This window comes from Merops nubicus, unplaced genomic scaffold, assembly GCF_000691845.1.
Source record: "Merops nubicus isolate BGI_N331 unplaced genomic scaffold, ASM69184v1 scaffold40249, whole genome shotgun sequence".
NCBI classification, from domain to species: domain Eukaryota; kingdom Metazoa; phylum Chordata; class Aves; order Coraciiformes; family Meropidae; genus Merops; species Merops nubicus.
The window spans coordinates 1-11,803 of NW_008633771.1; the positions used below are offsets into that span (position 1 = coordinate 1).

General features: G+C 49.4%; 1 protein-coding gene across 1 annotated transcript; it reads left to right on the forward strand.

The window, feature by feature from the left end:
- Window positions 1-1,341: 1,341 nt before the first annotated feature.
- TFRC (transferrin receptor) lies at window positions 1,342-11,261 on the forward strand. The gene is made up of 18 exons (XM_008948353.1): window positions 1,342-1,374; window positions 2,176-2,389; window positions 3,007-3,232; window positions 3,443-3,586; window positions 4,088-4,181; window positions 4,569-4,691; window positions 5,937-6,032; window positions 6,187-6,326; window positions 6,686-6,849; window positions 7,131-7,250; window positions 7,363-7,448; window positions 7,567-7,630; window positions 7,957-8,024; window positions 8,420-8,487; window positions 8,893-8,974; window positions 9,864-10,085; window positions 10,533-10,673; window positions 10,959-11,261. Exons 1-18 carry the CDS (start codon window positions 1,342-1,344, stop codon window positions 11,199-11,201), a joined length of 2,328 nt encoding a protein of 775 aa, XP_008946601.1. The 3' UTR covers window positions 11,202-11,261.
- Window positions 11,262-11,803: the final 542 nt, after the last annotated feature.

An 11,803-nucleotide genomic window follows, 5' to 3' on the forward strand; every position in this document is an offset into this window, starting at 1 on the left:
AGCTTATCGCTCGGCTTGCTTATCTGGCGGCGCGCAGCCGGGCCTTGCCCGCTCAGCCTCCCGGGAGCCTGCTCCTGTGCTAGCGTTGTTATTATTTTCTCCTCTTTACCTTATTTTTGAGGGCTTGCGGGTTGTTGGCAGCCCCCCGGCCGCTCGGCGGGAGGAGGGAAGGTGCTTTCCCCGCCCGGGTGCGATGCGCACCGGCCCTCGTGGGTTCCTCGGCTCCAGCCCTGGGCTAGTCGGGGTTTGGGAGACTCTCCATACGCTCGCCCTTTTGGGCCCTGCCCAAGCAGGTTGGAGCCTGGGCCTCAGGTTGTCTCTCGGGAAAGGCGTTTCAAAACTGCCAGGGATTCGTCTGCCTGTAGTCGTGCCCTGAAGCCAAGGAGAGGTGAGCGCATGGTCGCTGCTAACCTTCGCTTTCCAAATAAAGCCTGCTTATATTGCAGAGCTCCTAGATGTAACGCTGAGCTGCCTGCACCTGACGACCAGTTCAAAGCCATTTCCTAGCAAGAGGTGCTTGAGGGCATACTCGAGTTGCATGCTCCCAACCTAAACGCCTCTCCCAACCAGAGCTGTCTAGTCACTACCTTACATAGCTTTTTTTCAAGCATCTTGTCAGGAAGAAATGCGGAGCTAAATCGGTTACAGTTTACATTTCAGATATATTTGCTGCCTAGAGAAACCCTAACTATAGAAGTTACCGAATGCTTTTTGGAAGTTGTTCTTGGCTGTTCTGGGATACCGTTCAGAACTGAAATTGCTATCATACAGTAGTAAAGACTATAGCCATCTAGAAAGGACTTTGCGTTTGGAAGTGTTTTGACAGGGTGGGAGTCTTTGCCTTATGCCATTGTCCCGCTTCTGGCTACCAGTCAGACTCTTTGTCTCCATCCTGTCATTGTGACAGACCCCAGGAACCTTAGCTGCGTTAGTGTCTGTTATCACGGTTAGGCAAGTGCCTCTTGCAAGCACTCCCCGAGTGGAGGTGGCCCTATCATTAATAAGACCCTTGGCTGAAATTAGCTATTTAAACCTATATTCCTCATTTTTACACCCCATCCTTGAAGTTCAGTAGAAAGAGTTGGTTTTTTTATCACATCAGAATATATATTTGCAGTGGGATATGTGAGCTTTGGGGTTGCGCTCAAGGTTGGTGTAGCTTCACCAATCTTGTCACTTAAACAGAAGTGTGTGGATAAAACTCACAGGCAAGCCTTGCAGTAGTGGCAGAGACTGACCTGGGATCTTTCATGCAGTGGTAGGGGAATAGTCTGACTTGACTTACTATGTTCTGAAATTCTAGGGCTTGGATCAAGCTGGTGAGCGCTCCTCCAGAAGGCAATGGACCATGCCAGAGCTGCAATCTCTAACTGGGTAAGACACAGCCCCCCTGTGCCATTTGTCTCTGGGTGGGCTGACAGTACTGCAGAAGAAAAGCTCAACATCGTCTGGGTTAGAATCGGAGAATATGAGGACTCCAAAGCAGCATTAGGTGCTGGTGTGTGGGTCGTGAGCCAGGCGTCACTGTAGCTAGCTGGCCGCGATAAGGAGGTGGATGAAGCGGTATTAGCTGCTACAAAGTCTTGGGTCTCTCAGGAAGCTGATAAGGAAGGGGGGTTCTGGGGGGTTGAGCCCTGAACAGTGTTAGAGGAGGAAGTGCTGCTGCTGAAGCTGATTAAATGCCTATCAGGACAATCAATATGTGTTCTACTTACGTTACTTCGGGGTTGGGAATTGAACCACAGGTCCAGCCTTTGCATTTGACCTGTGCTTTGAAGCAAATGTTCAGGAGGAGGTAGCTCTGAGCTTGCACAGCCAAGCCTGATAGTCTTAGAGAACCTGGGCTGTGAAATGACCCAAGGCTAAGACTGCGAATGTGATGGTTTGGTCTCCTCACGAGTGTGGGGAATATGTGGGGTTGAGGCATGTTCCCTGCAAAGCACGAGGGAAGCTGTGCTGTCAAGCAGCTGAGCAGGGGGACTGCTAGGACAGACTGCGGTGTTGTTGCCCTGCCAGAAGTGTGAGCAGCCAGCCCCTTCATGGCAGGTAGCGTGGGCCAGGATGGCACCGCGGGTCTGAAAGCATGTTGGTTTAGTTCTGACCAACTAAGCTGGCTGCAAGGTCTGTAGGCTGGTGTAGCAAACTCTTCTATCCTATGACTATCTTTCAACACAGTTTAGTGGTGAGCCAATGTCATACACGCGCTTCAGCATTGCCCGGCAAATGGATGGAGACAACAGCCATGTGGAGATGAATCTGTCTGCTGATGATGAGGAAGGAGGGGAGATGGGGAGACCAGAGCACATGCATGCCAGCGCGCCTCCTCGATGGAGGATTAGCAAGAACCTTTGCTTCCTAATCATTGCAGCTGTCCTCCTCCTTTTAATTGGTAAGGAAGGGTGGGAGACAACCGCATGAAATGGACTCTGTCACTAAGCATATCTGAGGCAGTTAATGTTTGGATCCATATTGTTTCAGGAGATAATTAAAGAGCCTGGATCCAGGCTGCAGCCTCTCTTCACTAACTCTGTCTAGCTCAGGCTTACGGTGCAGAATAGGCATGAGGAAGTGTGGTGTTTGACAGTGGAACTGTGACTTGACTAAAGGGCAGGCTGCTCTGCATGGCAAGTGTACTGGTTTTCCCTTTACTAATTCTTAACACTTCCCTAGAGATGTGGGTCAACATATCAGTAAAGCCTCTGGTGCTCATCTCTCAGGCTTTTTAACACTGCCACTGACCTAATGTAAGCGCTTTCCTTCCCAAGTGGTGCTGGAGGGACTCTGCCAAGCACAAGATCAGATTTACAGGGTACCTTAAAACATGCCAGCTCAGGCAAGATGTCAGGCTGCATAGTCCTGCCTGTCTTTAGGTATGCCAGTTTGTCCAAAATGGTGTGAGAGCAGAGATGCATCTGAACCCTGGAGCTGTTCTGAATGCACTTGTATGGCATGGGTCTGGTTTAGTCCTTGTTCTGCAGCACAAAGAAATACCTGTTCTGTCCGTAGGGTTTCTGATGGGCTACTTGAGTTACCGTGGACGATGGCAGAAGGCTAGCAGATGTGTGGATGGAAGTGGCAAGTGTGAGATGACTCCTACCACATCTTACTTAATGGATGATAATGATGAAAGCAAGGATGAAGAGGTTCCTAGACCACCTGTCTTCTACTGGCCTAAACTCAGAGAGCTCTTGTCAAAGGAGCTGTCAGCTACAGATCTTGAGGGCAACTTGAGGTAACAGTTCCAGAAAGCTTAGCTGCAGCTATGAGAGAGGCACAGGCTGTGAACAGAAGTTGAGTTCCTTTGGAGAGCAAGGGGGTTAAAAATGTTGTGGGGTGGCATGTGGTTAAATATGGTTCTTAAATGGCCTCTCCAACTTGGGCTTGCAGGCTGGAGTCTTGCAGCCTGGTGCTGTAGTCTAAGCTATACATCTGTTACCTGCAGGCACAGAGAAGGTAAGAACTCTGTTGAAGCTGGCCAGAGTAATGATGAGAGCACTGCCAGCTACATCCACGAACAGTTCACCAGCTTCTTCTTGGATGAAGTGTGGAACGATGAGCACTACATTAAGCTGCAGGTCAATGGCAGGTATGTTAATGAAGAGATTGAAGGCCTCAGTCGAGCCAAGCAATAGCCACTCCTGTCTCTCAGGCTTTCTAATCCAGAGTGTCTGTTATCTGCTAGCATGAGTAACTGTCTTTTCACGCAGACAGGCATTGCAGACCTGGCAGTAGCTCCAAGAGTAGCTCAAGAGGGTTCAGCACATGTTGTGTGGGCTGACTGCTCCTACCCTTATGTCTTACTTGCCCTTTCATGTTGGGGGGGGAAATAAATTTGCGTAGCTCTCCCAAGAAGGGGGCCAAGACTTGGAACCAGAGATTCTTTTTGCTGCTTGCCTTAGCAATTTGGATTCGTAAATGTCTCTGAAGAACCCCAGAGGTGGTTACACAGAAGTACTGGGATGAGTCTGCCTTCAGGCTCTGCACGGACCTGGTCAGAACTGCCAGGGCGCAGCCTGAAGTGCGGGAGCTGGGTAAATGTGGAGTTTATGTATGAAAGAACATAACACTGTCTCTTTACATTTAACAGTAGCAAGAACGAAGTGTCTATTCAGGGAAATAATGAAGAGATACTGGAGAGTACTGATGTATATGTGGCATACAGCAAGATTGGCTCAGTTACTGTAAGTGACTCTGAGAAGATCCTGGAAATGCGTTTGCATGCTTAGCAGGTGGCAGTGTCCAAAATATAACCCCTTCAAGATACCGAGTATTCAAAGCATTGTTCAGTTAGAGAGCTGGGGGGCGTGGGGGTGGGGAGGTGAGGAGTGGGCCCACATAGTTTTATTACTTTAGCTAGATGCAGAAGTAACTATAAACTTCCTGCAGGGCTCCAGACAGGAATCTTGACAGAAGTGATGTTCCAGCAGGCATGTTGCATGCGATCCGGATTTACATTGCTGAGCTTGAACTACCTGCTCTTAACAGAAGTCACCACTGCTGTGACTCTGTAGATTGTTTCAAGTACTGACATAGGACCACTGCATTTACCACCAGTGTTTCTGTTCCAGGGCAAACCAGTCTATGTCAACTATGGACTGAAGGCTGATTTTCAGATGATACAGAATCAGGATATTTCACTGAATGGATGTATAGTCATCTTCAGAGCTGGAAAAATAACCCTTGCTGAGAAGGTAAGCAGTCTGTGCCCCAAAAGCTGGCCAAACCTAGCAGTAGGAAGTTATGCTTCTTCTTTCTTGAGGCACAGAGAAGCACCTTTGTTCAGGTCTCTAGAACTCGTGTATGGAGCCCGGCCCTGCAGGCCTGGTCTTGCCTGTTTGCTCTAAGCCTCTACGTGCAGGTCTGGACACCAAGACTGAGCAGAGCTGGTTGCTGTTCATGGTGGCATTCTTCTTGGCCTTTGGCATTCTTGCTGGGACTGCCAAGCATCTGAAGTGATGGAGGACGAAGGCAGCCTGGCGGCTGCAGGGTACAAAACTGGCTGGTGTTGCTGGTTGCAGCAATAGAGCTGCTAGAAGCAGAAAAACTTTGCCTCCAGAGCATCTCTCGAGTGCTGCTGCACTTGGACACTTCAAAGCTTGGCTGCAGTGTCTCACCTGGGCCCTTGCTGACTGTTCACTTGGGCCAAGTGAAGGTGCTGGCCCCACATGTCTGGTCAGCTGCCTTGTGTGTTGCTGAGATGTTCCCTCTGTAGCGAGTCAATCTGAATAGCCAAGCAGCCTAAAGGATCCTCGTCCTCTCTCCAAGCTTATTCTAGCTGTGACCCAGAGCTGCCTCTCAGGTGGGTGCTCCGGGGGAGGCTGGGACATAGGACTCTTTTCAGTCATCCTCTGCATGTTTGCATACATCAGGCACAGACAGAGCTGAAAATTGCTTCTGCAGGGGGTGCTCAATGGTTCTCCAGTCCCCTTTCCAATTTTCAAACTGGAATTTTTCTAGCCTTGCAAGAGTTTGTACTGATGGCATATCAGAGGCAGCTGGGTTGTAGGTATATTAACAAAGATTGACTAGGCTACTCTGCCTCCGTTTTCTATGTGAAGATGAACCTCCGGTGGCTGCTTATCTAGACTTGAGACTAACCTAATTTTAAGGACACAAATGAAGCATAATCAAAATTAACTAATGTCTTCTAAAGCCTCTCAGAGAAACAAGTATGAGCTGAAGGAATCATAGGGTGAGGCAGTAGCTGTGGAGTGTCCTAACTGTTCAGAAGGGTTTTAGACACATTCTGCCTGGAGCAGGACTGAGCTGCCAGTATTTAGCTTCCTTGTGTATCTATCACTGCCAGGTAGCTGTTAAAATCTGTTGTGGAGCTGGATGTTGAGGAGTATGACCCTTCATACCATTACTCCACGTACTTGTCTTAATTCCCCTGGCTTGCAGTGCAGATATGCAGTTGGTGTTCCTCTTTGCTTCAGGTTGCAAATGCCAAAGAGGCTGGAGCAGTTGGTGCCCTGATGTACCTGGACCCCTACGATTACAAGAACACAAAGGGACTTGTCCCATTTGGACATGTGAGTATGCAAGTGGCTCCCCTTGTTTGTTGTCATTGTGAACCTGTCTCACTGTGGACTCCTGCAGGCCCCTGGCTCAGCAGTGCTTCGTGCCCGTGTATAGATTAAAACTGTTGGGCTCCTTGGAGACTTGAGGACTGCTTGCTTTTTACAGGCCCACCTTGGAACTGGAGACCCTTTCACCCCAGGCTTTCCTTCTTTCAACCACACCCAGTTCCCACCAGTGGAATCTTCTGGGCTACCTCAAATTGCTGTTCAGACTGTCTCTAGCAACACAGTAGCCCAGCTGTTCAGGTAACTCTTTTTCCTGGCTTTGCCATGGCTCTCTTGCAAGGCTGAGGATGGTGTGGAGGTGCTGTGAGCCCAGGGAGCTCTCTGCTGGTCTCTGCTGTGTATCGCAGGGAGCGCTTTCTGGAACTGGGTGGAGAAAAGGTGCTCGTGTCCATGTCTTGGGTTTTAGAGTCAACTAAATCTAGTGTTGGATTCCTCTTGGCCTCTGCATCTTACCTTAGCGGTAGAGGACTGCAGGCTCTTTCCTGAAGCAGGCCCTGAATGAGGCTGCACCTGCAATTGCAGAGTTGCTTTTTTCACAGGATAGCTAAACGAGGTCAGAGCTGGATAACGAACTGAAAGGATCTTTCTTTTTCACTCAGGAGAATGGATGGACGAGACTGCTTCCAAGAGTGGAAGAGTGACCTCCTGGAGTGTAAGGTGATGCCAAGAAGCAACATGACAGTGAAACTGACCGTGAACAACATTATGGTGGATAGGAAGATTCTGAACATATTTGGTGCTGTCAAGGGTATTGAAGAACCAGGTAACAGCAGCTGCCTTGTGGCTCAGTCTTGAGCGGAACCCTTTTTCTTCTTGTGACCATCAGAAAGTGACAGCTGCTCCTAGACAGACAACCACTTAAGGGTCAAGGCAAAAGCTGAACTGTGTTGCCAGGAAAAGCCTAAATGAAAGCAAGCAGTGTGCCAGATCCAGGGGGTCACACTCCATACTGTGTTCCTAGTACAGCAGCTCAGAACTGCTCTTCTGATAGATGGTGTTTGCAACCTGGAGCTTGCAGCTTAGACCCTGATGTCTCCTTTATAGATCGGTATGTCGTGATCGGAGCCCAGAGAGACTCCTGGGGCCCAGGAGCGGCCAAGGCTGGCGTTGGAACTGCCATTTTGTTGGAACTTGCCCGTGTGATCTCGGACATAGTGAAAAATGGTAAATATTTGTGTACAAAAGCACGGGGTGGGGGGAGGTGTAATGCAGGTTTAGCTCTGCTAATCTACATCTCCATGGGGAAGGGCAGACATCTCAGTGTCTCTCTTTGCAGAGGGCTACAAACCCAGGCGCAGCATCGTCTTTGCGAGCTGGAGTGCAGGGGAGTACGGAGCCGTGGGGGCTACGGAGTGGCTGGAGGTACTGGGGGATTCTGATGGACTTCTGCATGATGGCTGCACAGTTGTGACTTCCTGTGCGTGACACATCTTGGTGTTGTACTGCTCCTGCTCATCTTAAAACACTTGTTTTGTTCTAGGGGTACACTACAACGCTGCATGCCAAAGCCTTCACTTACATTAATTTGGATGCTGCAGTCCTAGGTAACCTGCTACTCTTTTAAGTTTCTTGAAACTTGAGTGGGATCAGAATAGCTTGATAGACATCCCTTATTCTCCCAGAATGGGGACTGTGCCAGGGGGTGATGCTGGGTGTTTGGCATGACTCCATTTGTTCTCCTGGTGTCATTGAAGCTGCAGCTTGAGTCAGGAGGCGGCAGCTCTGCTAAGGCCCTATAAACCGACCTGTATCTATTGAAGATCCTTCGGTGGCAAGCTGTAGATCAGTTGTTGATCAGTCCCAGGGCTGAGCAGCTCTAGCAGTAGTGGTTAATTGTGACAGCATGTCAGACAACCTTTGTTTTTTGCAGGTTCCAAACACATGAAGATTTCTGCTAGCCCATTGCTGTACACGTTGCTGGAGAGAACTATGAACGGGGTGAGTGGAAGAGTCTTGGGTTAATCAAGGTGTCTGGTTTTAAGGAAGAACTGAAAGCAGTTAGGGTTATGCTGGGTCACCTTGACCAGTGGGCACCTTCTGAGCAGAAAGCTCCATTTAGGAGTATGATAGAAAGTTCTGAGATACTCCAGAGGGCCCTGTCTGAAGTCAGATGGGCTGTGGGAATTGCAGTTCACGCGTGCAGAATCTAAAATCAGCAAATGCCACAGTTCAGTGGGAGGTGAATGTCTGTCCCGCGTGAGCCATGCCTGTGTGGAGAAAGGTCAGGGGAGCACATCTGACTCTGGCATGTGCACAGCAATGCAAGCTCCAGAATGGACCTGGAAGCCCAAGCAGAGGTCAGAACCAGTGCAGTGACTGTCTTCTCTGTGCAGGTGGCCGACCCAGCAAAGGATTCGGGAAGCCTGTATGACAGAGTCGGCTCTGACTGGGTGAAAACAGTGTAAGTACTGTCATCCTGCTCTTTGGGGAAGCAGATATCTGCAAGGGAACTAAGTGGTTTCTGCTCTTTGTGCTGGAGCGTCACGCTGCTGCCTGGGGTGGGCTCTGTCTGCTGCAGTGGGATCAGGCAGGTGTGAACAGTACAACACCCCCTGTGCTTAGTGCTGCCCCAAGCTGCCCATGGGCAGCTCAGACACCTTTTTGTGGGGCAAGAACAGCCTCATGCAAAGAGCAGTGGCCAGAAGTGGGTGAGCAGCCCTTGGCACTTGCCTTGGACTCCTTGCCAAAACCAGTCATGTCTGGACAGGGTAGTCCAGCTGGCTCGGAGCTTCAATTCTGGGGCTTGTAGCTTTTCTCCTGGCACGTCCAAACCAGTTGGTAACTACTCGATACTTGCCTTTTGCAGTGTTCCACTTGGTCTGGATAATGCAGCATTCCCTTTCCTGGCCTACTCAGGAATCCCAGTGGTTTCCTTTGGTTTCTGGAATGTAAGTATTATCTGCCTGCCTGGTTTACGCATACTGTGGAAGGTGCTGTGAGGATAGGTGCGCTCCAGGATGGCAGAGCATGAAGTGCTTATTGTCCATGCAAGAGGAGATGCAGCCTCTGGAGCTGGTGGCTGTGGCAGTACTTGCTGTGAAGGCTGCTCCTGGGGCATGGTTGGCCTACAGTTCCAGAGTCCTGAACACTTGTGTTTTGTTGGGAGAGGGGCCTCTTGCTCTTCTGGAAGCTCAGATGTCAATGATTTGGAGGCCAAAAGTACTAAAACGATGTCAAGTTGTTGATGCTTTGGTGAAAGACTGTGCTACAGCCTGCTGATCAGCAGGCAAAGCGTGCTGGGGAACCAGTAAGAGCGTGTACTAACTCAGACTGTTCAGGTCTCCTGCTGCAGATTGGGGCTGGCAAAATGGCCCCAGCCAAGCAGCCTGCTCTGTTACTGCTGGTGTGCAGCTGGGACCCTCTCTGGTAACAGCTCCCTTTGCTTAGGAGTGCTTGGATTTTGTTAGTGTCAGACGTGTTCCACAAAAATTCTTGATGAGCTATCTTGCCAGGAAGGGTTGGAGAGTGCTACCAGGATATACCAAACTGGCTGTTGGCATTTGCCAGCCTGTGCTTCCGCAGTGAACGGAAGTCTCTATGTCTTTGGGTCTAACAAACTAGTAGAGCATCCTGCTGCTTACTGGAAACTGTGAGGGATGAGATGTGGGAGCTCCATTCCATTCCCCTGTGCTTTGAGGTCTTGCCACTCAAGTCTGGCTCCTTAGCAGCACAAGGAGATGGGATGTGGCTGAAGTAGCGAGCAAACTGGAAGGGGAGGTGAAAAATCCTGGGCAGAGAAGCACTTTTGCCTAATTTTAGTGCCATTCTTCCTTGCAGAAGGATGAAGAATATCCCTTCTTGGGCACTACTGAAGACACTGTGGAGAACCTGAAGAAGATTGACAACTTGTATGCTCTTATGCGTGCTGCTGCAGAAGTTGCTGGACAAATAGCTCTCAGGCTGACCCATGATCATGAGCTCTTCCTGGACTTTGGGAGATACAGTGAAGAACTGCTAGCATACCAGGAGAAGATTTTGCCCTATTATCAGGTTGTGAAGGTAACAAAGGCTCCAAGTGCACCAAATCTCTATAGACTTTATAGGGCCTTGTGCTAATATGGACATCTCCCTCCTTTGGACATGAGTGTAGCAAGATGGGACCTGAATCTCAGTTCCTTATAGATCAGTGTAAGCAGAGTAGCTATGGCAGCCAGATTTAGCTACTCTAGCTCTGGTTAACTCTTGAGGAAATGGATGTGGTTGGTTTCTTGTCTAGTTATCCTTCATTCACAGCAGCTTTGCATTTCATTTGCACCTCTGCTGAAAGCCTACAAGAAACTGTGGGTGGGGACAGCTGTAACTGAGCTCAGTGACCTGGGAAGAGCCTGCCAGGAACTTGCTCTGCTTCTTGGTTAAATGAGGGGGAAAAAAAAACCCAACACTTTCTCTCGGTAGGAGAGCAGCAAAAGAAGAAAATCAGGTTTGCTAACAGCTCCTCCCTCACAGGCACAGGGGCTGACCTTGAACTGGCTGTTTTTTGCCCGTGGTGACTTCCAGCGAGCTACAGATGTACTGAGGAGAGACATTGCAAACAGTGACAGGGAAAACAGGATCATCCGCAGAGCCCTGAATGACAGGATCATGAAGGTGGGTATCTGCAACTGGTTTTCTTCACAAAGGAGGAGCTTGCTGGGTGGGACAGGCTTCTTCCTTAAGAGCCATGGGCACTGTGTGGGCTGGTATCTTCTGCTTGCCTAGTGACAGTGTGACTTGACTTCTGCTCTTGCTGTTGGGATTGGGTCTGAGCCTTGCAGAGCTGTTGTGGGAAAGGTCTGGGTGGGGGTCAGAGGTTGGGAGCTCATGATGGGGCAGATTGGGAAAGAAAAATGGGAGAGGTGAGAGCATAACCCTAAAACTGCATCCCTACTCCAGGTGGAGTACGACTTCCTCTCCCCATACCTCTCACCCAAAGATGTTCCCTTTCGCCACATCTTCTTTGGCAAAGGCTCCCACACTCTGCAGAGTCTGCTGGAGAACCTTCAGCTGCTGCAAACCAGTGTGGACAGTGTGGACATGAAGATGCTGAAAGAGCAGCTGGCCCTGGCAACCTGGACCATTAAAGGTGCTGCCAATGCCTTAGCAGGTGATATCTGGGATATAGACAATGAACTGTAGACACAGCAAACAACTGGTTAAGGTACAGGATTAGGGAAACCCATTCCCTAACATGGCATTATTTTTCGGTAGATTTTCTGGCAACGAATCTTTTTTGACCAAAGTTGAGCATAAAATTTAACTCTCACCTTGACAAATTCACAGGAGGCAGTTTTAAGGCAGGTACAAGACTACCATGAAATCTCCTCTGACCAGGCTCCCAGCTGACCACAGTATAAACCAGTCATGTACAGCTGCTTGTGGGGCTTGCTCTCCAGTGTACTTGAGAACTAACACACAGGTGACTCCTGAGGTACCTCCCCTGCCATGAGTGGGGATGTACCTCACCTATTTAAGGTTTTAATTGTTGACCCCCTAAACCTAGTGACAAAACAGGGAATGGATTCCTCTTTAACGCATGTAATGAGAACCTTTTTTCTGGCAGGGAGCTGCAGAGACCAACCTGTAGTTCAAAAATAAAACAACCTAGTAATAGCCCACAAGTGCTGGATTATCAGCAAGTTCTGAAGTGCCTGGCTTGCCTTCAATCAACAGCAGGATCCTAACAATGTCTTGAAGGCTTGCTTCTGCCCAGGCAGGCCTCGATACCCAGGGAAAATGAC